The following is a 25,549-nucleotide window of genomic DNA, read 5'->3' as shown; positions in this document are numbered from 1 at the left end:
CTTGCTCGCCTCGGCCTCGAGCACCCGGATATCGTCGGCTGCTTCCCTTACCCGGTTGTGGTAAGCGTGGATAGCTCCCTCGGCCTTGAAGAACACCTGGCGGAACTCTTCGTCCAGCTGCCGCGATGCCTCGAGCCGCTTGCGGCTCATCTCTGCCCAATTTGGTATTTGTATTTCTTCTTCTTCTTGAGCGATGATGATCGTCCCAGTGATGGGCATGGCTGCGTCTTTGGAGCTGCCATCGCCCAGGCCACTCCTGACTGCCGTCTGCCGGATGGATTCCACGTCGAAGATGGAGGTTCCAGTTGCATCCGCGAGCAGCACATCGTCGCCAATACACAGAGTCGCGGGATCCAGCTTCCAAAACGCAGCGATAGCCCTTACCGGCAGCTTGGTTCCATCGCCCACGAGGCCAAAACGTCTCGCCTCCTGCTCGCCATGCTTCAACCACAGGCCCATTCTAATACCCTAGGCTAACCTTTCTATGCTAGAAAATTCCAGGTTGTTTAGATCTCTGTCACCTTTCAATGCTCTTCCTTCCACGTCCAGGGAATCTCTCCTCGGATTGGAGATCCGCCATCTGGCGCTCCAAAGAACAGTCGCTCGGCCGCGCCCAAATATCCACCCTGAATGCTGGCACATCAGAAACTAGTTCGCTCCAGGGCCGAGGGCGTTGCGCGTCGATGGCGGTGGAGGCTAGAAAGAAGGAAGAATCACGCGATCAAGGATGGATAGGGAGAATCTCGAAAACGAGCCGGACGAGTCATTCGCTTGACGATTTAAACGGTACCTTCCCATGGATGATATTGTCATGCCATTTGCCATCTCCACCAATGGAAAGAAACTGACCAGCATACATTTGTTGTGATCTTTGTCTTGGATAAACTCGGACGCCAATTGCTAGTTGATAGCAAGCCATTGAGCACTACTACAGCCATGGCTAGATGTTTTTGAGCATAGAGGTATAACAAGTGCTCTAGCAGGGTTGTGGTGGATTTCAACTTGAAGCATATTAAGGCTGCTAAGAAATTTAAAATATTTAATGAGATTCCTAAGCAACTAAAAGGAATAACTTTAGAAATGATGCATAAAGTCTAATATAGAGGGAAATGACCCACAAATAAATGGTTAAAAGTATTGGGATATTTAAAGTTAAATATCATTGGGTTTAAATATATATTGGGAAGTTTAAATTTAGAAGTTTACATTTGGTATCAGAATGATTTTAGATCCAACTCTATTAGTTAATTAAGAGAATTACACCACATATTAATATTAACATTTGGTAAGTCTAGTTTGATTCAATTAGGCTTAACCCAAGGGTGTCGAGAGAGTGGGCTCTCGGGAGAGTTGTAACTCTCAATTTCTATTCACAAGGGTGTAAACTTCATAGAAGCATAATGGATTGTAAACAATAAAAAAAAACCACTTAAGAAATGATTCATGGGGTTCAAATATAAAAAGAAAGGGCCATAAATAAAAATGCACCTATTGATTAAAAATTTCTTAAAAGTTAAGTCCTTATGTTTGAATAATAAATGACATCCCAGAAAATTTAAATTCAGAAATTTACACCAATGTGAGCAATGGATTAAATGGCCACATCCCTAGATCTTGGCTTAGAAGGTTTATCTTTCTATTTAGCTTACTTATGATGGACTAGCTTTTTATGTAACAAATGTTCATTCTATAGGGATTTCTTTTGCTAAGCTTGAGGAGAATAATGTACTTAATGATAGAGGTACCTCTATAGTTCCAACTAGATGTTTGAAATTTTCACTCTCTCACTTCTAAAACTAATGATGGAGCTAAGAATACAAGTGAAGAGATGCATTGTGCTTGGGTATTAAGTGATTTTCAATAGGTTGGGCAAATAATTTCCATTGTGGAGTTTTAGGTTCTCTTTCTAGAAGAAAAAAAAAGAATAATGTAAAGCTATAAAAGCAGTTAAGAATCTTCTCTTAATCATCATATGGGGAGTGGTATAGCAATTGCAGGGCATGTTCTTGAGCTTTGCCAATCACCAAAATTTTCTTTATAGTACGCGCGAAGAAGATCTGGAACGGAAGCTGTTTACAGAGCTAAGACCGCCAAAGAACGACGCTGCATGACTCCAGTTTGTCGTAGATCCTCTGGGCTCCCACAGTTGGAGTACGCATGCTGGCCACGAACAGGCTGGTGTCAAGTCCTCTTCTCGCCGCCGAGGCATGAACAGCCATGCCTTTCTCCAAAGAAAAAGCTTTGACGAGCCTGTCATCCAGTGGAGCAGCCACTTCTTTCTACTGCAAGCCTTGAGAACTGCCACAAATGATCCGGTTGGAGCCGAGTCGAGAGAAATCGAGAGAAAACCTCAAAGGCCACTTCTTCGAGGTTCGTTGCATATCCCAGCGCTAGAGCGTTCCAGGAGACCGTGTTTGGAGCCATGATCTTCTCAAAAGCTCTGCAAACATCTTAGTGTACATATCCACCAACGTGTTTCTGACAAAAACGTCACTAGATCGATACTGGGAAGAAATTATTGGAATCCTCTTGCGGAAGCTCGCTTACCTGATTTCGAGAGAAATCTGGCGGCTGGATCTTTGCGGGGGCAAATGCTAGAAAGCTCTGCATTGCTCGAAGAACCCTAAACAATTTTAGCGATGCCATTGCCCAAGAGCAAGAAGAGAAGGAGCTCTTTGTATTCCGCATGTGTTTCAGGAATCGACATATTCGTGTTGCTGAAAATCTATCACAAGAATTTTTCCTTTTAAAGGCTCTAAACTCAAGAGAAACGTCTCTCAGAGAACTCAGTAGTTTCATCGTCAAACAAAGTCGTTTGGCCCTGTAGAAGACAATGACAATTGTAAGAAACCTCACATGATCAGTCGGCTTATCAAGAAAGACTCAAACCTGAATGGTTCCATGGCGATCCAACACCCGAGGCCACCACACAACCTACTTCGTTCATTTGCCACCATTCGGTTCTGCTGCTATCGGGCGCAGCAAACCTAAGGCTTCCAACCGCTTCTACGAGTGATCAGGAGATACCGCGAGTGCATGGGCGTAGTCCGGATCAAACGAGCCTCGGCAGCCTGGTCGAGCTCGAGAAATCCGGCAAGCACAGGCAAACAAACACGAAGCAAACAAGGTGAATACCGTTGCCTTATGACAGTGCCTTAACACTGGCGTTCTAAGGATGGGGATCGTGTTGGAGGCGTGTAGAACACATTGCTATGGCCATTGTTGCCAACTAAGATCTATTGACTATGAGAATGTTATGATTCAGTGTGAAAAGATAAAAATTTAGTCTCCCTAGACTATATTACTTCTTCAAAAGAACCTCAGAGAGTTGCTATAGCCAAGCAGCAAGTGAAAAGTTAAGATGCCCTACCTACAAACAAGTGTTGGCTTGTGAAATCAATTATTAGATTTTCAGCAGTGCTACCTTTTCTAAATTATATTTAATGAAGTCTAAATTCTTTTTTAATAAAGATGGGCTATAGTTCTGGCAAAGTTGTTATTTTTTTATATCAATGACATTTACCATATATGGAATTAAACTATAATTTTTTTTAAAAAAACTATCTCATATACTATATAGATAACAAATACTATATCATAATTGAAATAAATAATAAAAAACTATATTCCAGAAAATAAAATATAATAAAAATCAATATACTTCTAAAAATATATTAATATAAAGTTTGTTTATACTTGGGGTATCTTATGTATAATACTTTAGAAAATCATTGTTCAATCAAACTCTATCAGTACTTTATTGAAGAGATTGTAGTGTTTTTGAAAAGATACTATGAATTGTAGTTGATAAAAGTATTGCCTGTTTATGTAGTGGCAGAAATTTGACTGTTCTAGGAGGATTTTCCAATTGTAAATGTACTATGTTCACTAGTCACAAAGTTGTGAGTAGTGAATATTTAGCCATGCCAAAACCCCCTCAAACTTAAATAAGGAACATCTTTCCAAAAATCCTACAACATGTACCACCTGAAGACAACATTTCTAGTTAATGACAGAAGAATGGGATGAATTACCTTTCATTTTCATCCACAACAAGGTACTATTCTTGTTGTCCCAAGTGAAACTTGCCTCTGCAATTCTAGCTTGTTATATTTTGGAACTTGACCTAGCTCTTGACTCACAGAATTGAGTCATTAGAGGTAAAGTTTATAACCACTTGTATGATAGTGGCTTTTGAAGGAAATTGCTGCAGTGTCACAAGCAGTAGCTATGGGCCCTCCATATTGCACAAAAAGTAAGCTTATTAGACAAACCAAGAACAAACCAAATACTTATAATGGTAGAGAGTTGTTGCTAGTGAATATGTACCATCCTAGATATAAATAAATGTATGATAGTAGGTGGACAATTTGCTTACATGAAGCACCTAATAAGTAAACAAAATCCTAGACAAGACCAAACCTTGCATAAGAGTGGGAGTGGTGTTTCTTATCCAAATAAAGTACTAAATTGAAATGAGAAGAATGACATAGAAAAAGGAAGGATTGTTACAAATATATAAGGCTTAGAAAGATAAATGCTCCATGCTTGCATCATGTCCAAAACCTTTTCATTGTGTTTTTTGAATGTGAATGCATTGGATGAGATTTGGTAGGGTTTATTATTACATTACCCCCATTGAACAAAGCATATGTAGATGCTTTACTCAAACTAATAATTATTTGAATATAAGCAACAATAAATAAATAATTTGAGAGATAATAAAAGGAAAAAGCCTATGAATAAAAGTGCATTCCTTTGGTTAAATGTACTTGAATTTAAATAGTATTAGGTTGAATGACTATCTTTTTAAGAAGTTTAAATTTAGGAGTTTATATAAGAAATTCCAAATGTACCATTATACAGTGAACACTAACTTATGTCTAAATACACACACATATATATACATATATTGATAAATACTCTCCTCCAAAAATGCATAAAATGCAACATTAAAAATTGGCATCCATTGTTAGAATGGATTTAATGTCTGGATTCTTTACAGATGGACTACCGTGGACCACTATTGACCAGTGTTCCATTTACTATTGGACCAAAGTTACCTGAACCAGTATTTATGAACACGAGTAGACTGAGTTGACTAGCGTGGACTGGTATGACTGTAAATTCTCTAGCCCTGGCATGGCATGGGCCTCCACTCGGCTAGCTTTGTACGTCGTCCACCCAGCGCGTGCCATGTGTCTGCGCTCGGCTAGCGCCAGTTGTAATACAGGTGGAAATGTGTAATGACCTTTCAAGGCTTTCACTTGAGCGTGACTACTTACACAAGAGCCCTCCATCGAAGAATATATAAACGAAAGAGGGCCTATGTAAGATGCCGTCATTGAGCTTCTCCCTTTCCTATTTATCTAGCTAGCGATTGAAAATAGATCCATCGATATTTGAGATAGCTAGTTGGATCGATCGATCGATCGGGATAGAGATAGAAAGATCGGCATTGCGAGCTGCGAATCAAGATTATGGCGCTGGCAATGCTCATCCTCTACGCTCTTCTCCTCTCTCAAGCAGCGGCAAGATCGCTGCTCTCCTCATCCCCCTCTTCTCTATCCAATGCAGCTCCATTGGATCTTCCAGCGGCGCGATACAAGCCCTTCCGCCCCTACTGGAAGGACAAGGAAGCGATAATCTCCAAGATCCAAGGCGGCGGCGGCGGCATATTTGGGGCTTCCAAGGCGTTCGAGGGCTCCTCCGAGTACGTCAAGATGCGCTACCATATGGGGCCAGTGCTCTCCCAGCAAATGCACATCTACATCGTCTGGTATGGCCGCTGGAAATCCTCGGACAAATCCATCATCCGCGACTTCCTGGCCTCGGTCTCATCCCCGCAATCCGCCGCGGTGCCGCAGCCATCCGTCCAGCGCTGGTGGAGCACCGTCCGCCTCTACACGGATCAAACGCTCCAGAACATCACCAGCCAGCTGGTGGTGGCGGGCGAGCACAACGTCGACTACTCCCACGGCCACAGCCTCACGCGGCTCACCATGCAGGAGGTCCTCAAGGGTGCGCTGGCCGAGAACAACGGTACGCTGCCCGTCAACCCGCGCCGCGGAATATACCTCATCCTTACCGCCGGCGACGTCGTGGTCCAGGACTTCTGCCGCGCGGTATGCGGCTTCCACTACTTCTCCTTCCCGTCCATCGTCGGCTACACGCTTCCGTACGCGTGGGTGGGCCACTCCGAGAAGCAGTGCCCCGAGGTGTGCGCCTACCCGTTCGCGGTGCCGTCCTACATGACGCACACCACGCCCATGAGGCCGCCCAACGCCAGCCCCGCGGTGGACGGCATGGTGAGCGTGGTCGCGCACGAGCTGGCGGAGATCTCATCCAACCCGTTGATCAACGCGTGGTACGCCGGGGAGGATCCGACGGCGCCCACCGAGATCGCGGACCTGTGCGAGGGCATGTACGGAACCGGTGCCGGCGGCGGCTACGCGGGTGCCGTGCTGACCGACGCCCGGAGCGGCGTGAATTATAACATGCATGGGGTGAATGGGCGGAGGTTCCTGGTGCAGTGGATCTGGGATCCGGTTCTCAGCGCTTGCCACGGCCCAAACGCCTCGGATTGATGATGAATCCCGCGAGAAAGTTTTGGATCACTGTTGGATGGATTGGATCCATTCGCTACTACTACTACACTTGCTCGTGATAGCAAGGACTATGGATTTGGAGCAAGAGACGAGGCAGGGGGGCTCAAAACAAGAGCTTTTTGTTTTGATTCCATCCATCCGCGCTTGTATATATGTTACACCTTTCCTACTTTTTTGTTTTTTTGAATTGAAAAACCGCGGGATTTTTTAAAATTTTGTCAACAAGCTATCTTTCGTACCATTTTATATGAATTGTCTTCTTAATTATGTCTTAATTCATGTTAGATGTGTATAAATTAAACAATCACCAACACTGATGGAATCATTTGGCCTGAGAAAGAAAAATAAAGAATAGACGATCTAGTTATAAGAAACACGAACCTGTAGACTTGGGAAAGATCTTGGAGTGTCACGAGTCCACCAAAAGAAAATGGTTGGTGTCCTATATGTGAGTGGGGCACGATGGCTGAAATGGACGTCAACTTACTCAATCTCTTGTCTTCCTCAATGTCTCGATTCTCAAAACTACGTGCTGTACGAAGAAAATGTTCATAGAAACCAATGACTAGAAAGCAGCGTTGTACCTTTATCTGGACTCGATTATAAGTGTATGTGACGTGAACGAGACCGGTGAAAGACTGGATCACTGCGGCGTACGAGAATTCGCCGCCTTCCTGCTCTTCCAGAGTAATCTCCTCTGTCCAAGTGTCTCCGTCGTCGCCAGAGACCCCCACCTTGAGTATACCACGAGAGTCGGTGTTGTAAACAAGCAGAAGCGTGCCATCGCGCAGCTTAACGCCATCGAATCCTGCGTTGATTTTGTGAGACTGGCGTGAAGAAACAAACGTACGAGTTTACCGCAGTTTGGATTTGGGAGCTGAGTCGGAGTAGCGTAGGTCCACGAGCGTCCTCCATCGGACGATGAGGCCATGCATATTTTCCCAATCTCCTGTGTTGCTCTTAGAAGCACTCGGATTGTGCCATTGTCTGTGAGATATGGAACAGGTTGAATGACACCCATTGGAGTATGTTGGACGTAAATCGGACCATGCTTTCTCCACGTATAGCCTGAATCTTCGGTAACCTGCAGTACTGTGTTTGCAATCGCAAAGACAGAACAAGCAGAAGAAAGTGCTTACCTCCATCCACGCACCCCATGCATCCCAGCTTTCAACAGACGATCCACAAAGAAGTCTTCCATCTCTCAGGAGTAAAGGCTGTAAACGAAGAAGAAAAGCAAACCATGTTGAAGATTGAAAACACAGAGATCCTGTTTTACCTTGTTCTTTATAGGACCAAGAATTCCAGGAGGAAGAGCTTGCCTCGCAGACCAGGTTACTCCGTTGTCAAATGATCTCTTCATAAACCCGCTCCATCTGCAAAACACCACGAACGGAAATCAGCTAAAGCGGTTCAAAGAGATGATGCGTACTTCTGAACTTCTGGACCAATTTTGTAAAACAGCAACACTTCGCCTTTGGGCATTTTAAACAGAACGGGATTCCACATGGGGACACCCAACTCGGAATCAGCTACTTGAGGATCAGACCAGACACCATGCTGAAATACCAAAGAAAAAAATGTATACATCATGAACAAGGAGAAACAAAACTATACCTTGAAGCGCTGTGTCCAGATCACGACATCACTGTCGCCTTCATACGTTCCTCCAAAGTATGCCACCATAAAATGCTCGGGCTCAAGCTGTGAAGTTCCCTCATTTAATTCCGAGAATGGACGTATAACTTACCTCGACAATCGTCGATGCATGGCAGCTGTTGAACGGTGCAAGACCTTTCTCGAATAAAAACTCCTCCTTGACAATGCCGATTCTCCCAGACAGCAATCTACTCATTTTCGTGCTGGATCAAAAAAAAGAAAAAGAAAACTTCCAGGAACCATAGAAAAGAGCTAAAGAAATCGTACTTCTCACTGCGAAGCCACAGCTTTAGATCTTCCGCCGAGGAGAGGGCACGCTCCAAGCTCGGCACAAAATGCGTGGAATGCGCGAAATTGATGTACAAGACCACAATCCCGGCCAGCGCTGCCGACGCTAGAAGAGAAGAACACCCGGAGTTAGACTATCCTGGAATTATCAGAGGGAAATACCGGCGGCTCGATGATCTACGCAGCGCCTCGCCCTGACGATCGCTCCCATCTTCCAGGTAACAAATCGGATGTAGAACTGCGAGACAGCGACATTCGGCGAGAGGAAAGAGGAGATAGAAATGGGACCGACCTGCCAGGACGCTCCGCCATCGCCATCAGCGCCAGAGCCTCCATCGCCAGAGAAACAAATATATCTCTTGGGCCTTTCCTTGTGAGAATCGACCCTGGAATCTCTTCCTCTGTGTTTTGATATTTGGTAGTATAAACCCTACTCCCTAGGGTTTGAGGATTTGTTTCTCAGGTGGGTGGGAGATTCTTTTTACGCTCTTTCAATTGAAGTGTTCGTCTCCCCGATAGCACGTATTTCTTGGAAAAAATTTCTACAATTCGTGATGCCAGTTTGCATCTGGCTAACGAAGGATGTCTCTTCTATCTGGAAGAAGAGCTCGATACCTAAAATATAGAAAGACTTATAGTCGAAAAACATTACAATGTCTGAAACAAACATCCGACACAGTGCTGCTCAGAAACGGTGCAAGAACTTTGGGATACGTACAAAATAAGATATATATTACCTTAGTGACACTCTCGGCTTTGCAATCTGCGGACAAAGAAAATCAATCCAAAAACAAGCAACCCCTGGGAGTCATCACTGGCGCTCCATTCTCGATCCTCGCCAAATCAAGGAGGAGGACGCCGATGGAGCTGCTGGAGATGCCGTTGCTGCCTCTGCGAAGACGAGGAAGAAGAAGAGAGTGATGATATCCGAAATTCGGAATAAAAGAAGAGACAGCTCGATTTTGTTTAGAGCGAATCTAAGAGCGTCTTTTTACGTGTGTCCAAAGAATGTAAAATCAATGTTGATATACACTATTCCTCCTTCCTCACTCATTGTACGCAAGAACAATGAAAACATCGCTAGTAGACCATTTCCTTGCAGCGTGTTTCTTGGCGGGATTGATGGAAGGACGATCGGCACAAGCTGCTTGATATCCGATCAATATCTCTTGCCGCTTTCTCGCGCGCATCATCAGCTCAAAGAAGCTCAGCACTTCCTGGTCGTATAAGTAGAGCTCGCCCGACCGAATGTAGATCTCATTCCCCTGTCAGTAAAACTTGTGTATCAATTTGAAAGCTTGCGAGCCATGGGCTTACTTCTTCAGCGAATAGCTCCTCCAGAACGCGGTTGATTTGCTTGTCTTCCGCTACCATTGCCAGAGCCATGCTCACGAGCTCGTTGGAGAGGACGCAGTCGGTGATCTTGGACACCGAGACCAGGTGTTTTGTTCTCGAGTCGAGGATCTCGCTGATGATTATTGACTGGTTTGATGCCTGCTGCATTTCTCGTATCCAGGAGGTTTGCAAGGATCCAGCCTGCCGGACTTGGACAGCTCTTAGATCTCGGTATGGTAATCGCTTTGACTGGAGAATGACACGAGATTAAGTTGGCGTCCGGGGGGTTAAAAACTCGACGTACCTGGATGTCACGTATCAGTAGTAGAGTAGCTAAAGAGCGCGAGTCTGCGTGGATTACCGAATCTTCAAGCTCCTCATCTGCCAGAATCAATATCTACAAGAAGGAAAGAAAGTTATGGATTTTTATTACATGAAACGAAACTTTACCGAGTCAAATGTTTCCAGCGGCAAGCTTTCGAGGTGTCTTCGGATAACAGGGTTTCCCTCACGATGCACCAGATGGACGTTCTCAAGCCGCTTGGGATCAAGGCCACCGTCGATAAGCTTCTTTTCTCTTTCATGCTCTGGCACGCCGCTGAACATCCATAGCTCCGATCCTTGTGCAAGAGAAGCCTCTAAAACCTGAAAGCTGGGATAAGTTCCACACGGCAAAGAAAAACTGAGAAGAGGACCTACAACAATCATGTCATCTATATCTCGCCGCCAACCACAAAACAACATTTTCTCGGGATATTTTCGAGGAATTACAATCTTCGGTAGTGCAGCTTTCTTCACCTGGCCAAAACAAGCCAAGTAAGTTGCAGTGAGACAGTGAAACAACAGTACCTTCGGTAGCGAACTTGGAAAGTAACTGTCGTCATCTTCTGCAATCACTAGAATTTCATCATCCTCGCATATGATGTAGTCATCATCTGGATTCAAGGCAATTTTGCCTGCGTTAGCTGCTACCTTAACCCCGCAAGGTATCGCATCAGGGAATGACACAAGAACGTCTTCAAATGTCATCCCAACAAGCTGTGGCCATCGTTTAAGATAGAATTCCGCGTTATCAAATCCAAGTATATCCTCCCATATCTGGAAGAAGGGCTGTTAACAGAGATTACGTAGAGAAACAAGAAAAAACCTGTGCAAGCCCCGGTTGACGAGCGCATTGAATCATAAGTCGACCAATAACATCATGTGCCACGACCGTTTCTACCAGATCACCTCCAACAAGTTTCACCAGTGGTTCGTTATCTATGTCACTGAGTTCGACCACGACGTGACCTTTCAATCCTTCTTTCACTGCTGTCAAACTTAAAACCACTCTCAAGGCCCGAGCATCGCTCTGTAAGTAGGAAAACTCAGTAAGTTACAAAACGATCAGAGCATGGAAAGTAGGAAAAACCTGATCAGCGTTCCCAGGTTCTGCAAGTACTATAATGGCACGAGCCTTAGACACTGAAACCTGAAAGTCGTTTTAAGAAAAAAATTAAAAAATTCGTGAAGACATTTCCGCGTACCTTCTTAAGGTCGGCCATGATGAGAGGACTTCCACTTCTACAGATGACATAAGTTCCGAGAAAATCAAATTCCATCTTCCCAATGTCAGCCTCCATTTCCTCCTTATCTCTTTCAGAAAGAATGACGATCACCCCACCACCTAGACTTTGGTTGGCAATTGCAAGCTGGTTTAGCAGCGAGTTCTACAACAGCCACTGCGGTTTGAAGCCTTAATGCTAACAAAATAGAGATAACTTACAAGTTTGTCGCTCCATCCAAGGATCAAAGTGTGGTTGCTCTCAATGACGTCGCTCTTTCCCTTTCGAAGCGAGTCTACTTTCTCTGAAATGGCATCCGAAATAAGACCGAGCATGAGAGCAAAAATAAGCAGCCCGCCAAGGCTGATACAAACTGATACGATTCTGGAACCCAAGCCGACGCTGTCAGCGTGGTTGCCAGAATCCGCTACATAACTCCAAGTTCGCCATAGCGCATCTTCAAAAGTATCGTCAGTAACAGAATATAATGCATTCCCACCGAAAGCTATTAGAAGCATTGTTGCGAGAAGTAGAGCAATCGGCTTTGCAATTGCGTTCGAAAATATCAAGTCCACGAGATACGCTAACCTCTTGCTCGGAGGGACTTCTTCGTCTGTGATGTTTCTCGTTAGCTTGCTGTGTATGTCATCCATAACTCTCAGAATTAGAAAAGGCATAGCAAGAAAGAAGACAGTCACAAAAAGTGCAAGCCTCCTAGCCGGTTTCTGGTCAAGATTTGTTTCCAGAGTGCTCATTCTCGTTGTGCATGTCTCGATTTGTGCTTGGAGTTTGACAAGAGATTCCTGCCATAGGATAGCAAATGTTAAAATAAAATCGTGATAGAATACCAAACAAAGAACTCTTTTTACCTTGACGTTTTGTCGCTCTGCTCGCAAAACCAGGGTGTACACAATCAGCGCGAAGTAGGACAGTATAAGCTGGAAACAAACGAATGGATGCAAAGGATAGAAACATTGTTTAGAGCTTTACCAAAAGAGAGAGCGACGCATAGATGAAAAGTCTCACGAACTGTGTAGCGTTCCAGTTAGAAACTCCATCCGCGACTCGAGAGACATGACCTTTAGATGACGATGGAGTACCATGAGACTCCTCCAAAGAATTCATCGGCTTTGATTTTTTCACCCGGAGGTTATCCCGATCATCCCTCGCTTTTGATCCAGGCTCCGCCTCCTCCTTATCCACAATGATCCAGCTATCATCTGGCCTGGAATCCTCACTCCTGAATTTCTCGACAGCCAAGCGCCGAGACTCACTAGCGCTCTTCAATCGCCTGACGATCGGCGGCGGCCCTGAGAAAACAGGGCTCGTGGCATCCTTGAGATTGGATGGAATCGAGGACGATCTTCTCAGAGATCGCCCACCTGAGAAGCAAATGCACCGAGATTATAGAAACAGAGGACAGAAATATATGCTCAAACCTTGCTCCTGGCAGCTGCCGCCTCGCATCGTGCGCGCATGCTCATCGAACCCTAGGGTGTAGGGTTCATACTACTATTCCCGCCAAATATTAAAATGGGGCTTAATCAAGATTTCGTTAGAGGGATGGTTTTGACCCAGTCAGTTATCTAGTGCTGCTAGCACAACTGCCTTGCATTGTTGGAGGAAAAATTCTTTTTTTGTGTGCTCGTAGCAGAGGATAGAATTTAGGAAGACAATGGGGCATAGGAGGAAACAAGGAGAGGAGAGTTCTAGTGATGCGCCGTTTCACCAGAAATGCGGCTCCGTCGTTGCTGGGACCAGGAACTCCACGGATTAGAGAGCATCTGGAAGATGGGAGCTATGGTCAGGGCGAGATCATCAAGCTGCCGGTATTTCCCTCTGATAATTCTTAAGTAATTTCGCTCATCGCATTTTGTGTGTGAGCCCTCTCCTGGGCCAAAGATCTAAAGCTATAGCTTCGCAGTGAAGCTTAAGCCCAAACATGGTGGCATATGTATGAAGGCGACTTGTTCCTAAATGATGGATATACTTGTCTGGTCTCTTCGGAGTGGTATGTGGAATCCTGTTCTGTTTAAAATGCCCAAGCGATTACCATATTGCGAGAAATGCAGCGGGCATCAATCCATTTTCTCAACGGCGGCTGTGCAAGGCTATGGCATGGTTTCCTTGGCCAACACTAGCAGCAATCCAGTTAAGAACAACAAGAACAACAAAGTCGCCCTCTTTAATAGCGCATCAAACAACTTCCCTTCAGCAGCAAACGTTTAGCGGCAACAAGAAGACAATCTTTTAGGAAATTTCTTTCAAATCTCGCCACCTAAAGACCACAAGGTCACGGTCTTGTGCCTGGAAGGAGCTGGCTCTTCGACTTGGGCTCCTCAGTGGATCTCTTCCTCTGAGGGCTTCCCTCCTCAAGTATGTGCTCGGGACAAGGTCACGGCTATGGCGGAAGGGTGGCAGCTCGTCGTACGATAAATGGCGACGATCCAGACGATCTGCAATTGAATTTGTAAACATGAAAGTTAAAGCTTTGTATTTCGAAATAAAACAATTCAAAAAACTTTGCTATCAGAGGGAGGTTTCGATCCTCCGACCTGTGGGTTATGGGCCCACCACGCTTCCGCTGCGCCACTCTGATTTGTAATAATCAGGCTCTGGCTTTTATATTTAAAAGGTTTACCTACAACCAAAATAAATTATGTTAAGAAAGCTAGAGTAGCATTAGGGCTCTTGGCTATGGCGTCGCCAGCAGCAGCAGCAGCGGCAACAGGGCCGGCGGCCACGGCCTACTGGCGCGTCGCGGGCATGACCTACATGTCCTACGCAAACGCCTGCGCCACGCACCTCCGCAAGTGCCTCAAGGAGCCCTACAAGACCCAGACTGCCGCCAGGGAGCAAGTCCACTACAAGATCACCAAGTGGGTCGACGGCGTCGCCCAAAAGCCAGGTAAATCCCTCCCTCTCGCCACAGAAAGAAGAATGTAGCTTCTCATACCACTGGCATTTCCACAGAGTTTCGGGGAACCGGAGGATTCGAGTGAGAGTGGTCGATCCACCACCAAATAATTGGAAACGCTTGTTAAGTCTCCCTCTCTTTTGTTTCTTCTGGCTTGGTGATTCCTCCAGCAATAACCTGTAGAGGATTCAACACGATAATTTTCGCTGAAATTCGAGAAAGCTCTCATAGTTTTGGCCCGAATATCTTGTGTCCCATCTTTCTTTATTCTATCTAGCGGAACACCATGTCCACCCCGAGATTACTGGACGTCGTTGGCAAGGATTGCTGCATCGTCCTGAGAAGCCAAGAAGCTTGAAACCAGATGATCAGGCAGATTGAACGACAACGCGAGAATGCCGAGCTCCAACTTCTCGAGCACGGAGCCTCTCCCTGCAAAAACCATCCACGATCACAACTTCTAACCAAAAGCGTCCTTCCTACCTGCGAGAAACTGTATCCCCTCGGTGAGCTCCGAGCGAGAATCCGCCGCGACAGTGAAGCTGACGAACTCCAAGCACTCGTGAGTGGCAGCGATCTGGGAAGCCGGGAAAAACTGCGGTACGTGGAAGATGGTGCCTACATTGAGCTTGGCATCGACGCCATTCGTGCCGTTGGGAAGAGCGACTTGGAGGCTTCCAGTGCCATTTGTCACCACTCCAAACTCAGCTCCTTGCTTATTCCAGTGCGGAGCCAAAAAGCTACCCTGCCAGAGATGTGTTAGAGAACCAAGCAAGTTTTATGAGACTTTGAACTTACCGCTTGCAACTTGACGATGGAAACTCCAATCCGGCCTGATGCCAGTGCTTGCACGTCTTCGCCGAGAGTGGAGGCAATCCAGCCGTGTTGGTTCTCGAATGCTCGCTTCTCAAAGAGGTTGAAGATCTTGTCTTTGCGCTTCTCCTTGTCCTCGTCCTCCTTGTGCTTCTTGTCATCGTCCTTGTGTTTCTTGTCGTCCTCATCCTTCTTGTGCTTCTTGTCGTCCTTGTGTTTCTTGTCCTCGTCCTTCTTGTGCTTCTTGTTGGAAACCACGCTTTCCAGATAGTTCTCTTGGCCTTTTAATCGTGCAAACATCCCAACGCTCGTGGGGATGATTGGTCCTCCATCCTGGGAGCCAAACACGTTCTTGATCTCCTCCTCCGATACCTGCACAGACAAGCCGATGAGAGCAGATCCCCGTACAAAACGAAGTACCTTGAAAGCTGCTGCTAGAAGGCCCGAACGGAAACCAGCCAATGCAAGTTTAGGATGGAGTCCACCGCCGACGAAGAACGACTTCAAATCATCAAAACAAATATATGACTTAGTCTTGTGACAAGCAACCAAAGATTACGCTCTTACCTGAAGTTTACCACTGCGTGACCCCCTGGAGGTGTCGAAGATACCGATCAGCTCGAGCTTCTCATCTTCGTTCGCATTGAGCACGTAAAAAACAGCTCCAGCAGGAACAGTATAAACGTCCCCTCGTTTCAAATCCTTCTTGACAGTCGACTCCCCACGAATCGATCCAATCATAGCATCGCCTGATCAGTTTGTGACATCACGATCCAGCGAACTTAAAGAGAACCATTTTTTAGTACCTTTCTGGACATAGAAAACAAGGCTTGCGTCCATGTAATGTGGTAGCAGCAACGCCCGAGGTTCCATGGTGATGAAGCCGAGAGCTACATCACGCTCCTTGAGTGACAGGTCCTCGTGAGAGCCCATCAAAGCTCGGATCTCTCCAGCATCACTCTTGACATATTCAACAGGCTCACCGAGGATGAAGTCCTCATACTCAAATTCGCAGGCCGATGCGGCTACAAGGACCGCAAGTGCAAGTAGCAAGAGCTTAATCATCCTGCAGGGACTAGAGGAATTTAGAACCAAAAGAAAAATCCTAAACCGACTTGCCCGTTCTCGATGAGGTGCTTACTGACCATTATAAAACGAAGATTTCGTCTGCATGCGTGACACCTGTTTTGCTAAATAAAAGACTGAAAAATGCAAAGTTTAATCGTATTCATGAAATGCTGGATGGAAACACCTGTATTTGGAATGCCATCATCCCAGCGTATACAGCTATCTCTGGTTACAAATAACCCTCTCCAGTAGGATCAGAGCTACTTACTTAAGCAAGTCCCTGCAAATTTCAATCAGCAACTGGCAATGGTGGTTCATAGCAAGTACCTTCTATAGTACAAGAATTCTCCCGCAACGACGTGGAGCTAAATAAGCAAAGTATCAGTCCAGCTCGCAAGATATAAACAACCTTTCGTACCTCAAGGAAACTGGAAGCTACCACCGATACCCATGCCTTTGTCCGGTGTCAAAGAGGAAGAAGAGAGGGAGACCCACAGCAGAGATATGACGATGGCCAAAAGTCCAGACCAGACGAAGATAATAGTCGGGGTGCGCCTCCTCCTCCCCATGAGGCCCTTCGAGAACGGGTAGAGGTGGAACAGCACCCAAACACTGAAGAAAACTCCCCCGAGAAGCTTGCTCCACTGAGGAACAGGACTGTAGACCGTCCTCGAGACAGCCACCGCGATCGCGATCAAGTTCACCATCATGATAGTCAGGGGTGGTATCATCAGAGCGCTCCACTTGACCATGTACAACTCGGCAAACTCGTCGTCCTCGTCACCAGAATTCTTCGACGTCAGAGTGAAGGAGATATCTATCCCGGCGATGACCTTCAAGAGTCCCTGGAACACAGCCACCAGATGAGCGCTGGTTCCACCAATCACCCAAAACTGCTCGTTCCGCCACCATTCGTCCAGAGTTATCCCCGACCATCTGATCTCCAGCACCGCCAGCAAGCAGATCGTGACCGTGATGATCAAAAGGTAAACCAGGAAAGTCACGTTGAGCGTCTGGACGATAAACTTCCCCGTGAGAAGCGACAGCGCCGGCAGGAAGCAGTAGACCGTGAGGAAAATCGAGGTGAACGGGTAGATGCCGACGTTGAGGTAGGCAATGCGCTGCAGGAACTTCATTCTGGTGCTGGCGAAGAGAGCATTGTTTCGGGAGTAGAAGATCTCAACCGAGCCTGTCGCCCACCGCAACACCTGATGCAATCTGTCCGTTAAGTTGATTGGTGCTGTGCCTCTGAAAGCGTCACGCTTCGTCACGCAATACACGGACTTCCAGCCTTTGTTGTGCATGGTGTATCCCGTAACCACGTCCTCGGTGACTGAACCGTATGTCCAGCCGACGTTCTGTCCCCACTCCGTCTTGTCCTCGTACCAGCACGAGATGACGTTGATCGCCTCCGCAACAGTAGCAGCATCCAGTGGTTCTCTTGGAGAAATCAATGAAGCAGCTGGTCTTCCGAGCATCACCCCCTGTCCCGAGAGAGGCCTGCCCTGGAACTCAGCGTTGGAGATGGAAGCTACAAAGCTGGTCGATGTCCCGTAACGCTTTGGCAGCAAAGTCTGGGCCTCCAAATCGTCTTCGTTTTCCTCCATACTGATACCGGTATTCTTTTTCGTCAGCCTCGTTTTTCTCCTGTTCCAGCAGCTTCGTGTTTTACACCGAGGAGGATCGAACCCGTAGAGCGCAACTCTCCGGAATAAGCAGCCCGTTCCAACATACACGGGCCCCTGGATACCATCGAGTGCTCTCATGTTCACGTCGAAGAAGACAGTGTTGTGGTTGGCATACCGGTCATTGTGATCGATGCCTTCGAATCTCTGCGGGAACTGGACAAAGCCGATGCGATCACCACCATTATCCATCATGAAGCACATCCCTTCTCTGAATGCGAGGGAGTTGTAGACGTAGTGGTCACAGTCGAGGTTGAGGATAAAAGCTCCATTCGACATGATCGCGCTTGTTCGTACCAACGCGTTCATCGCCCCGGCCTTCTTGTTGTGGTCATACCCCGCTCGTTTCTCTCTGGATACGTATACCAGCATTGGTAGCCGAATGTCGCAGTCGGACGTATCGATAAGATTGTTGTCATTGTCAGCTGAGCCCATGAGATGCTCGGTACTTGGAGGCGCAAGCATCACCTGAAACACCAAAACGTCAATAAGATCATATTCGCGAGAAGAAAAACTTACTTGAATTATTCCAGCGTGATCTCCTCGTCCGTGCTCACTGCCTGAGCTAAGCCATGTCCCCGGCCAGTGCGTACCATCGGCCATCCAGGTGGCCTTTGGAACGTTAAGCGGCTCTCCCGGGTTACATCCGCTATCCACCTGAATCCTCTTTGCTCTGATCTCTTCGTGCGCATTGTAAGCGTCAGACCTCCTCCGGATTGCATCCCCGAGGCCATTTATCCGAACTTTGAACTCGTCGTATTCACGTTTCACTCGTCTTCTGTCCTTCACGAAATCCGCGCGAACTTTGTTCTTAGTCGGATCTCCCTTGAGCATGAAATAAGCCTCCGGGTTCCGAGGTTCGATGCTGTGCTTCCGACAGAACGGCACCCAGATTCTTGAGAAACTTGCTGCTTCAGCCAATGCTTCGAACGTCAACAGTGAACCACCATCGTCGGAAAGGTAGCAACACAGCTTCTCCACGGGATACTCGGCTGCGAGAATCGAGAGGATGGTGTTTGCTGTTACCAGAGATGGCTCCTTTTCCGGATCAGCTGTCGACACAAAAATGTCTATCCCCGGAAGATCAGACCTGCCCTTCGGATTTTTCGCTGTCGGCCTCTCAAACTCGTCCTTGAGCACCGCCAAGTTGGTGGTGCGATTTACTGGACACAACTTCGGCAGCTGGTCGAGAATCCAAGAGAAAGCGAACCACAACTCGCAAACGATTGACAGTCCCCACAGCCACATTGCCTCCGGGTTTGGATGACGGATCCTCCACGTGATGAAGAGTCCCAGTGCGGCTAGCCTGACGAAAACCAAGAGCCTGCATGGAACAACGTACGGGTTTAGCTCTAAAGCTCGAGAAAAAGAAAAAAAAAGCCAAGTCCGTGTACCTGTAGGGACTAAGGATAGCTGCTGAGACGTTCGTCTTGCGCGTCAGGGGACGTCTCGCCTTGTCCTTGAAACTCGATGGCATTCCATCGCCAAAGTACGTATCATCCTTTGGCCACAGCGCATTTCCATACCCGTAAGTCCCTTTCGTCTCGTAAAGCCATCTCGTGTGATCGAAGTCCTGCTTCATCGACCCGGGCTGGTTGGATCGTAGAAGAGACAGCCTCCTGGGAGCTGGGAGCGGCAAAGTCTCGGCATTGGGACCCTCGATATCGAGCACCTTGTACATCTCCTTGCAACCGGGGCACTTCCCACCATTGTTGATAGCATCAAAGTAGCAGTCTCTGCAAATCCGGAACGCGCACTCGCACGGGCTTAGATCTTCGCCCATCTCGTCCTTCATGGCCTTGCCATCACACCCAGCGATAGCGCAGCTGAGCGTCATCACGACCTTGGCCTCCTTCATCTGGTCCATTACGTGGCCCCTGGTAACGCTCTGGAATCCGCCCGTGAACATCGCACTGGCCATGTCCCCCGTCTTGGGCGCCGCGAGAAACCCCGGATCCGGAGTGGGAGGGATCAACACCGTGTAGTTTTTCGCTGTCGATACCGCCTCCCGGCCGGGATCATTCCCCTCCCGGGGCATGAACACATAGCTTCCGCCCGGCGATCGATGGCTGGGAGGAGTAGAGCACGCCGTCGGCGATGGAGTGCCGGATTTCAGGAAGCGAGGACTGCGAGGAGGGAGGAATCGCGGGCTGTCGATGCTGGTGTTGAGATTCCTGGGGCTGAGGAGCTCGCGGAATGGCCGGCGGCTGCTGGAGATCGAGACGGATGAAGCCGGCGACTCCATTTCCCGATCTAATGCGCTATCCCTGTGCGAAATACCTGGATTGGAGCGATCGCAAGCTAGGAAACCGAAATTTCGAGCGCCGATTGGCCCCGATCAGAGGCGCATTGTATCGAGAGAGATAGCGAGAAGACGATGGAAGGAAATATTTGCGAAATATTTTCTACCCTAGCTAGCCGTTGAGTGGAGTAGCCGTTAGATCGGACGGTACTTATTAAATTCGCACGCGCAGGGAGATGGGAATCGAACCGCAAACCGATCTTCGTCCCGAGTTTAACGCTGGTTTTCATGGAATTTACGCTCTTCATGAAAATAAAACCTGCGAGACAAAAGAACTTTATGAGCAAAGAACCAAGAATTTCTCTCTCGAAAGAAACCTGGTGAGTGTTGTTTCGATCGTTCGCTCGCTACAATCGCTTCTTCTTCTTCTTGCTCACTTTGTGGAGCTCTTGCGAGTTCTCCATGCAGTGATGGAAGCCAAAATGCGGGAACTTCTCGTACCAAGTTTCCTGTTCTTCGTGCGTGTCCCAAAACTCTCCACTGCTGCTCGATCCATACTTGCGCACCCAGCCGGTCCCATTGTGCTGCTCGCCCCAAGTCCTGTTCCATCGGTCACCATTGGTGCCCGCCCACCAAGTCTCGCCTTGCTTCTTGCCGATACCATTCTTATCGAAGCGCTCGTCCCACTTATCACCCCACTTTGTCCAGCCACCGAATTCTGATCGCTCGGCCCATTTATCTGTGTATTTCATCGCACCACCTTGTCCATCGAACTCTTCCCCCCACCTGAGAATTACGTTTTTGATGTAAGATTGTCACTGCCAAAGTAGAACTTGTTTACGTACCTCTCGTGCCAAACATGACCGTGTCCCGGTTCTAGAGGTGTATTGGGATCGATCACACTCCATTTGTCGGCCCACTTCTCCGCTCGCCCGGAAGCGTCGTAATGCTCCCACCACTTCTCGTCCCACTGAGCTCCAGTGCCGTTCTTTCCCCACTTCTCCGCGCTCTTTTCCATATGAAGCAGTCCACTCTTGGCGTCCTGCAATACTTAGAAAACTTGAGACGATACAAACTCAAAGCGAACAAACCTGCCATATGGTCTCTTTCCAAAACTCTCGCCAAACGTTCCCAGAAGCATCACGTCCAGACTTCTCCGATCCAAGCTCCTTGTAATCGAAGTCGTCACAGGCCTCCCAGAATTTTTCTTCCCACTCCACGACACCTTCGCTGCTCACGCCTCTGGTAACGCTCCAGCTACAAACCACGCCGTTTCCTCGATCCTCCTCTCCGGTTTCTTTCCACCACCTGGAGCCGTCTGGATTAACACCCGTCGTAGACTTAGTTTTGTTCGTCTGGAGATCTTGGTGCACCACCGAGTCGGCAAGCTTGTCTCTCTCTAGAACAGCAGTGGGAACTTCCGTGATCTGTTTCTTTCTTGTAGCCGCCACATTTTCTTTGATCTCCACCAAGGATTGTAGAGGTGGAAGTGACGGCGCTGCTCTGCTTTGAAACACTAGCGGAAGCACTGACCTTGCGTTCTCGGTCTCGAAAGGAAGTTCTAGGGTCTGCGCTTCCCGTTCCTTCTCAAGAACAGAGTTACTAACCTGTGTTTCCGACTGAGAAGTCTTGGGTGACAATGCTGCTTTCTCCGATGGATCCTCCACGGGCGATGGTGGTGGTGGCGGCGACCATGTCCAAAAATCTGGACCTGGAGACACAACAGTCGTCGCGGGCTCAGCGGAAGCAACCACAGAGCGACGAGGCAAATCTCCTGGAATGAAAGTTTGATGAGGAATAGAAAACTATCGTCAACTTAGAACAAGTTGGTTTGTAGTTTACCGAGCTTTTTCGTTCCTTCCCATCCCCGCGCAGCGGCCTCCTCCCATTTCTTCTCCGCAATCGTCGATGGAGCTTGCGGCCTGCTCGCCAAGAGAGCCTCCGCCGCCGCTAGTGCCGCCGCGGCCCTGTCTATCACCTGGAGCCGATGAACGCGATCGCGCTCTTCCTGAGGCACATCTAGAAGCCTGGCAAAATCCTTCTCTCTTTGCGACTGGATTTCCCTATCTTGATCCGGCTGACGATCCTGCTGGACGGTAGACGCGTGCTGCTGGAGTTGCTCTCGCTCGTACCGCTCCTTGGCATTCTTCCACATGCTAAGATAGGATCGAGCATCGGCATCAGCTCGGCCCTCTGGCGACGATTCTTGCGCTGTCGCTTGCACAACGACGATTCTTCTTCGAAATCCATGGAAAGCATCACCGCAATGGTGAAGCCCGATCACTCTCCCAGCCCTGTATCCCCCGAAAATCTTCCATTCCCCGCGGCATTCCCGCCGCCTGGCGCAGCACTCGGAGATCCCCGCATTGATCGACGACAACACCGGCGCGATCAAGGACATCTCGCCGGAGTCACTGTAGCTACGCGACCACTCCCTCACTACCCATGGCGCTCCTCCCTGAAAGCCCTAGCCATTCCCATACAGGTGAAAGCCTTCACAGCTGCCATCCATCGTCCGATCAAAAGATTCCATGGGACACGTGTAAGCACAAACAAATTCACGTGAAAATGACCCCACATTTCTCTCCACCGTTTTCTTTCAGCTGAAATCGCCCTAGAAGAAGAAAAAATTCCCATTCTTACATTCCAGCGCGAGCGCCCGGCCTCGATACTGATAATCGCCGGCAGCGCTTGAGCATCGTCACGGCCTCTTTGGTTCTTCCCTGCGAGAGCTCGACGTAAACCATCGCTAGAACAGCCATGCTACTCCCGGGAGCGATGGCAAGAGCCTGGAGCGCGCATTGCCTGGCCTGGAGGAGCTCCCCTTGCATCGCATGAATCGCGGCGAAGTTCACGTAGAGCGACGCGCGAGCTTGGGTTCCCGTGAACCTCGCGAAGTTCATCTGTTCCTTCAGGTTCCTGGAGCTTCCATCTTCGCCACCACTGCTCGCGTCGCCATTGTTGTGATCACCGTTCTTCTGAGTTGCCGCTGCTGTGTCCTCCTCTAGGAAATCACCGCTGCTGCTCGTCCAATCCATCATACACTTCTCCAAATGCCCCTCGGCTTCCTTGATCCGGTCCAGCAGGCAGAGGGCCTCGGCGGCGTAGACGTGCGCGAGAAAGCTGTAAGCCTTCGTGACGTGATGCTGTTGGAGCGCTGCCTCGGCGTTGCTTAGAGCCGCTAGCGGGTTTTCCAGGCAAAGCTCCACAAAGGCCAGGTCCACTAGCACGCAAACTCTGATCATCGCTGCCTCCAGCTTTTCTTCGGCAGTAAACGAAGCTAACGTCGAGGCAGCATCTCTTCCTTCCTGTGCCCCGCTGCTTGGTGAAACTTCGGAGTTTCCCATCACCAGAGCCTCAGTCTCAGTACCAGCAGCCAGCTCTTCCGGTTTTCCATCACGCTCCAGCAGAAGAAACGCGTACTGCAAAAATCTCTTTGCTATCGCCATCGAGAGAGTGATCGGCTTCCCTTCTTTGCCATCCTGAGGAAAAACTCCGTCCACGTTGTCTGGCTGAGTGCCACTCACCAGTGATGGATTTGAGCCGCCGGATGGAAGAACCAGCCTTCGAAACCTCCCCTTTCCGACCACCACTACTTTCACTTCTTCCTTCCTGGCTGAAACATCTGTGAGCAGCCCCTTCTCCAGCGCTGATATACAACACTCCGCGAGCCGAAGCCAGAATAGCGGCCTGGTGTAGAACATCGAGTATGATTCTTGCAGCAAACGTGAAGCCATGACGGGATTCCCACTGAGTAGCTGGACCACCCCACAGTTGTAGTAGACTGATAGCGACTTGTCTTGCGAAAACGTCGTGAGTTTCAGAGGCCTTTCCTTGCTCATGGATGAGTATCTTTGCAAGGCCTTGGCGAAGAACAGCGCTGCCGTTTGATCCTTCCTCAGATAATGGTAAACGCAGCCGAGGTTGGAGAGGATCATAGGAACGACGGCATTCTCGGCACGAGCAATGCAGGTCGTCAAAAGCTTCATGGCTTTCCGATAGTTGCCACGCAAATACTCCAACTGGGCCTTGAGAAGCAGCGCAGTGATGTTGTCCTTCGACAAGTTCAGAGCTGACTTGACTTCCCGTTTCACAGTCTTCAAACAGTGCGTCAGAAGTAGAAACCGCACCCTGTAGAGATGCATCAGCAGCTTAAGCTCCGTCCCGGGAGCCGGATGAGATTTCTCGATCGCCGGTACTCTAGTCGGTAGGCTTCGAACGCTGTGAGAGCCATCGATTTCCAACCCGATACTAAGAGCATCCTCTTCGAACGTCTCTTCTCCAGAGCCCTGAGTCAAGGAGGAGCCTTCGCCAATGGGGCTTGTCACGAGAGGAGGTGCAGGGGATGAAGTGATGCCCAGATACTTCCCATCAAGAGCAGATGACGCTGCTAAAGTTGGAGGTACCACAGACAACTGCTGGACATTTGCCGCGTTCTCCAGGCCGGATTGTCCTAGTCCGTAAGATTTTTCTACATAGTGCAGTACGAGCTGCACAATAAAACGTTGAAAAACAAGCGATAGATCAAACAAACTAACTTACCGCGGCACTCTCAGCCTTTCGAGAGGCTAATGCAATATCCAGCATCAAGAGACATATTTGTAGTGCACAGCTCTGGAAATCCAACTCAAACGAGAGCAATTTAAACAACTGGGACTTCACCTCATCGACGGGTTCTATGTTCGCAAAAAGAGGCTCTACCACATGAAAAGCGGAAGCATACTGCTTCAAATGGTAGTAAACAATAGCCTGTGAAAAAAGAAAACGTAAGACGCAACTCCAAAGCATACATGAAAAAAAGCTTACAGTATTCAAGGTGGGAATGGAGAGATCGTAATCTTCAATGTAGGATCCTTCTGGAGGGGAGGGCTTGACGATGGTATTCCCAGTAGTAGAACCATTCGGACTAGTAACGTTGTTCCCAATTCCTTCTAGTTGCTCGTCGGCAGCTCGAGCAAGCTCTTCGCATGTCCTCTGCTAAATCTCTCGGAGCTAAATCGAAGTAAATTCTCACAAGCACTGCTTCTTACCTTAACCTGTTCCAAAACATCGAGTAGCTTGTAGGGATCTGTGCAGCCATCCCGGTAGAACTCTGCCAATGCGATATTGTGAATAACCTAGAAACAAAGAGAGATGAGCGCTTCCAGAGATCAATCGCACACACGCTACCTTGGGATCACTCTCCTTCTTGGCGAGAATTTGCTGGAGCAGGCTCAAGCATTCTTGGTAGGATTTCTTCTCGTAGAGAGCCGCCGCTTCCTTCGCTAGCGCCGAGCCCGCATTGGTGCCGCTCTCATCACCTGGAGAAACCACTGGCGAAATCCCTGCTTCCCTCTGCGACATCGAGACCTCGCCCTCGCTCTCTCCCTCCATAGCCCGGGCTTTCTCAA

At 48.2% G+C, this 25,549-nt stretch overlaps 8 protein-coding genes and 1 non-coding gene across 13 annotated transcripts; 2 read left to right on the top strand and 7 right to left on the bottom strand.

Annotated features, from left to right (window-relative positions):
- The first annotated feature begins 5,315 nt into the window (after positions 1-5,315).
- LOC112351524 (protein EXORDIUM-like 3) lies at positions 5,316-6,777 on the top strand. The gene has a single exon (XM_024689567.1). The coding sequence runs from the start codon at positions 5,481-5,483 to the stop codon at positions 6,585-6,587; it is 1,107 nt and encodes a 368-aa protein (XP_024545335.1). The 5' UTR covers positions 5,316-5,480; the 3' UTR covers positions 6,588-6,777.
- A 24-nt stretch (positions 6,778-6,801) lies between these two features.
- Positions 6,802-9,011, bottom strand: LOC9644286. Of its 3 annotated transcripts, none has more exons than XR_002994156.1 (12): positions 8,848-9,011; positions 8,718-8,793; positions 8,535-8,661; positions 8,359-8,470; positions 8,226-8,312; positions 8,041-8,168; positions 7,888-7,984; positions 7,748-7,825; positions 7,467-7,692; positions 7,193-7,416; positions 6,990-7,140; positions 6,802-6,939 (listed from the first exon to the last, which is right to left on the bottom strand). XR_002994156.1 is itself a non-coding variant. In XM_024689566.1 (12 exons), exons 2-11 carry the CDS (start codon positions 8,764-8,766, stop codon positions 7,096-7,098), a joined length of 1,173 nt encoding a protein of 390 aa, XP_024545334.1. In that variant the 5' UTR covers positions 8,767-8,793; positions 8,848-9,011; the 3' UTR covers positions 6,802-7,008. The 3 variants fall into 3 exon arrangements, 2 of the variants coding, with proteins under 2 accessions (XP_024545334.1, XP_002984438.2); XM_024689566.1 differs by having other exon boundaries at positions 6,802-7,008; positions 7,096-7,140; XM_002984392.2 differs by having other exon boundaries at positions 6,802-7,140.
- A 554-nt stretch (positions 9,012-9,565) lies between these two features.
- Positions 9,566-12,911, bottom strand: LOC9644597 (ion channel DMI1). 2 transcript variants are annotated; one of them, XM_002984391.2, is made up of 13 exons: positions 12,874-12,911; positions 12,425-12,816; positions 12,304-12,372; positions 11,656-12,237; positions 11,417-11,599; positions 11,302-11,361; positions 11,038-11,241; positions 10,740-10,988; positions 10,590-10,688; positions 10,341-10,535; positions 10,195-10,287; positions 9,873-10,139; positions 9,566-9,820 (listed from the first exon to the last, which is right to left on the bottom strand). In XM_002984391.2, the coding sequence occupies exons 1-13, from the start codon at positions 12,899-12,901 to the stop codon at positions 9,602-9,604; spliced, it is 2,640 nt and encodes an 879-aa protein (XP_002984437.2). In that variant the 5' UTR covers positions 12,902-12,911; the 3' UTR covers positions 9,566-9,601. The 2 variants fall into 2 exon arrangements, with proteins under 2 accessions (XP_002984437.2, XP_024545323.1); XM_024689555.1 differs by having other exon boundaries at positions 9,793-9,832.
- Positions 12,912-13,961: 1,050 nt separating this feature from the next.
- Positions 13,962-14,033, bottom strand: TRNAM-CAU. Its single transcript has one exon. It is a non-coding gene; the product is annotated as a tRNA-Met (tRNA).
- Positions 14,034-14,104: 71 nt separating this feature from the next.
- On the top strand, positions 14,105-14,594 carry LOC9644285 (ATP synthase subunit epsilon, mitochondrial). The gene is made up of 2 exons (XM_002984496.2): positions 14,105-14,342; positions 14,408-14,594. The coding sequence occupies exons 1-2, from the start codon at positions 14,132-14,134 to the stop codon at positions 14,434-14,436; spliced, it is 240 nt and encodes a 79-aa protein (XP_002984542.2). The 5' UTR covers positions 14,105-14,131; the 3' UTR covers positions 14,437-14,594.
- On the bottom strand, positions 14,532-16,331 carry LOC9644284 (vicilin-like seed storage protein At2g28490). The gene is made up of 7 exons (XM_002984390.2): positions 16,310-16,331; positions 15,971-16,230; positions 15,732-15,913; positions 15,585-15,665; positions 15,150-15,536; positions 14,835-15,096; positions 14,532-14,783 (listed from the first exon to the last, which is right to left on the bottom strand). The coding sequence occupies exons 2-7, from the start codon at positions 16,227-16,229 to the stop codon at positions 14,653-14,655; spliced, it is 1,302 nt and encodes a 433-aa protein (XP_002984436.2). The 5' UTR covers position 16,230; positions 16,310-16,331; the 3' UTR covers positions 14,532-14,652.
- A 33-nt stretch (positions 16,332-16,364) lies between these two features.
- LOC9644283 (cellulose synthase-like protein D2) lies at positions 16,365-20,216 on the bottom strand. Its single transcript, XM_002984389.2, has 5 exons — positions 19,312-20,216; positions 18,437-19,241; positions 16,651-18,385; positions 16,560-16,597; positions 16,365-16,512 (listed from the first exon to the last, which is right to left on the bottom strand). Exons 1-3 carry the CDS (start codon positions 20,160-20,162, stop codon positions 16,652-16,654), a joined length of 3,390 nt encoding a protein of 1,129 aa, XP_002984435.1. The 5' UTR covers positions 20,163-20,216; the 3' UTR covers positions 16,365-16,512; positions 16,560-16,597; position 16,651.
- A 65-nt stretch (positions 20,217-20,281) lies between these two features.
- Positions 20,282-22,657, bottom strand: LOC9644282. The gene is made up of 5 exons (XM_002984388.2): positions 22,002-22,657; positions 21,251-21,933; positions 21,005-21,201; positions 20,537-20,945; positions 20,282-20,478 (listed from the first exon to the last, which is right to left on the bottom strand). The coding sequence occupies exons 1-4, from the start codon at positions 22,558-22,560 to the stop codon at positions 20,567-20,569; spliced, it is 1,818 nt and encodes a 605-aa protein (XP_002984434.2). The 5' UTR covers positions 22,561-22,657; the 3' UTR covers positions 20,282-20,478; positions 20,537-20,566.
- A 62-nt stretch (positions 22,658-22,719) lies between these two features.
- Positions 22,720-25,542, bottom strand: LOC9644596 (CCR4-NOT transcription complex subunit 10). 2 transcript variants are annotated; one of them, XM_024689439.1, is made up of 6 exons: positions 25,329-25,542; positions 25,190-25,276; positions 24,966-25,136; positions 24,822-24,908; positions 24,702-24,773; positions 22,720-24,649 (listed from the first exon to the last, which is right to left on the bottom strand). In XM_024689439.1, exons 1-6 carry the CDS (start codon positions 25,530-25,532, stop codon positions 22,799-22,801), a joined length of 2,472 nt encoding a protein of 823 aa, XP_024545207.1. In that variant the 5' UTR covers positions 25,533-25,542; the 3' UTR covers positions 22,720-22,798. The 2 variants fall into 2 exon arrangements, with proteins under 2 accessions (XP_024545207.1, XP_024545208.1); XM_024689440.1 differs by having other exon boundaries at positions 24,966-25,133.
- Between the last annotated feature and the right edge of the window lie 7 nt (positions 25,543-25,549).

This window comes from Selaginella moellendorffii, unplaced genomic scaffold (assembly GCF_000143415.4).
Source record: "Selaginella moellendorffii unplaced genomic scaffold, v1.0 SELMOscaffold_62, whole genome shotgun sequence".
Lineage (NCBI taxonomy): Eukaryota > Viridiplantae > Streptophyta > Lycopodiopsida > Selaginellales > Selaginellaceae > Selaginella > Selaginella moellendorffii.
The sequence above is the reverse complement of the archived record's forward strand: the minus strand, read 5'-3'. Positions and strand labels throughout refer to the sequence as shown.

Bases quoted from the DNA above. Each gene is read 5' to 3' on its own strand.
- LOC9644286 (XM_002984392.2), bottom strand. From the start codon at position 8,766: ATGGGAGCGATCGTCAGGGCGAGGCGCTGCGTAGATCATCGAGCCGCC. The intron at 8,313-8,358 runs GTAAGTTATACG...GGAACTTCACAG, and splicing joins ATGCATCGACGATTGTCGAG to CTTGAGCCCGAGCATTTTAT. The intron at 7,417-7,466 runs GTAAACTCGTAC...AAATCAACGCAG, and splicing joins GCTCCCAAATCCAAACTGCG to GATTCGATGGCGTTAAGCTG.
- LOC112351524 (XM_024689567.1), top strand. From the start codon at position 5,481: ATGGCGCTGGCAATGCTCATCCTCTACGCTCTTCTCCTCTCTCAAGCA.
- LOC9644283 (XM_002984389.2), bottom strand. From the start codon at position 20,162: ATGGAGTCGCCGGCTTCATCCGTCTCGATCTCCAGCAGCCGCCGGCCA. The intron at 19,242-19,311 runs GTACACGGACTT...TGTTCCATGCAG, and splicing joins GCTATCCTTAGTCCCTACAG to GCTCTTGGTTTTCGTCAGGC. The intron at 18,386-18,436 runs GTAAGTTTTTCT...TTGGTGTTTCAG, and splicing joins ATCACGCTGGAATAATTCAA to GTGATGCTTGCGCCTCCAAG.
- LOC9644285 (XM_002984496.2), top strand. From the start codon at position 14,132: ATGGCGTCGCCAGCAGCAGCAGCAGCGGCAACAGGGCCGGCGGCCACG. The intron at 14,343-14,407 runs GTAAATCCCTCC...GCATTTCCACAG, and splicing joins CGGCGTCGCCCAAAAGCCAG to AGTTTCGGGGAACCGGAGGA.
- LOC9644282 (XM_002984388.2), bottom strand. From the start codon at position 22,560: ATGTCCTTGATCGCGCCGGTGTTGTCGTCGATCAATGCGGGGATCTCC. The intron at 21,934-22,001 runs GTAAACTACAAA...CTTTCATTCCAG, and splicing joins GGAAGGAACGAAAAAGCTCG to GAGATTTGCCTCGTCGCTCT. The intron at 20,946-21,004 runs GTACGTAAACAA...CGTAATTCTCAG, and splicing joins GGTCATGTTTGGCACGAGAG to GTGGGGGGAAGAGTTCGATG.
- LOC9644284 (XM_002984390.2), bottom strand. From the start codon at position 16,229: ATGATTAAGCTCTTGCTACTTGCACTTGCGGTCCTTGTAGCCGCATCG. The intron at 15,097-15,149 runs GTAAGTTCAAAG...CATCTCTGGCAG, and splicing joins CCATCGTCAAGTTGCAAGCG to GGTAGCTTTTTGGCTCCGCA. The intron at 14,784-14,834 runs GTAGGAAGGACG...TGGTTTTTGCAG, and splicing joins GGGGATACAGTTTCTCGCAG to GGAGAGGCTCCGTGCTCGAG.
- LOC9644596 (XM_024689439.1), bottom strand. From the start codon at position 25,532: ATGGAGGGAGAGAGCGAGGGCGAGGTCTCGATGTCGCAGAGGGAAGCA. The intron at 25,277-25,328 runs GTAGCGTGTGTG...CTTTGTTTCTAG, and splicing joins AGAAGGAGAGTGATCCCAAG to GTTATTCACAATATCGCATT. The intron at 24,774-24,821 runs GTGAAGTCCCAG...TTGGATTTCCAG, and splicing joins ACATAGAACCCGTCGATGAG to AGCTGTGCACTACAAATATG.
- LOC9644597 (XM_002984391.2), bottom strand. From the start codon at position 12,901: ATGCGAGGCGGCAGCTGCCAGGAGCAAG. The intron at 12,817-12,873 runs GTTTGAGCATAT...TTTGCTTCTCAG, and splicing joins CGGCAGCTGCCAGGAGCAAG to GTGGGCGATCTCTGAGAAGA. The intron at 11,242-11,301 runs GTTTTTCCTACT...TCCTACTTACAG, and splicing joins AACCTGGGAACGCTGATCAG to AGCGATGCTCGGGCCTTGAG.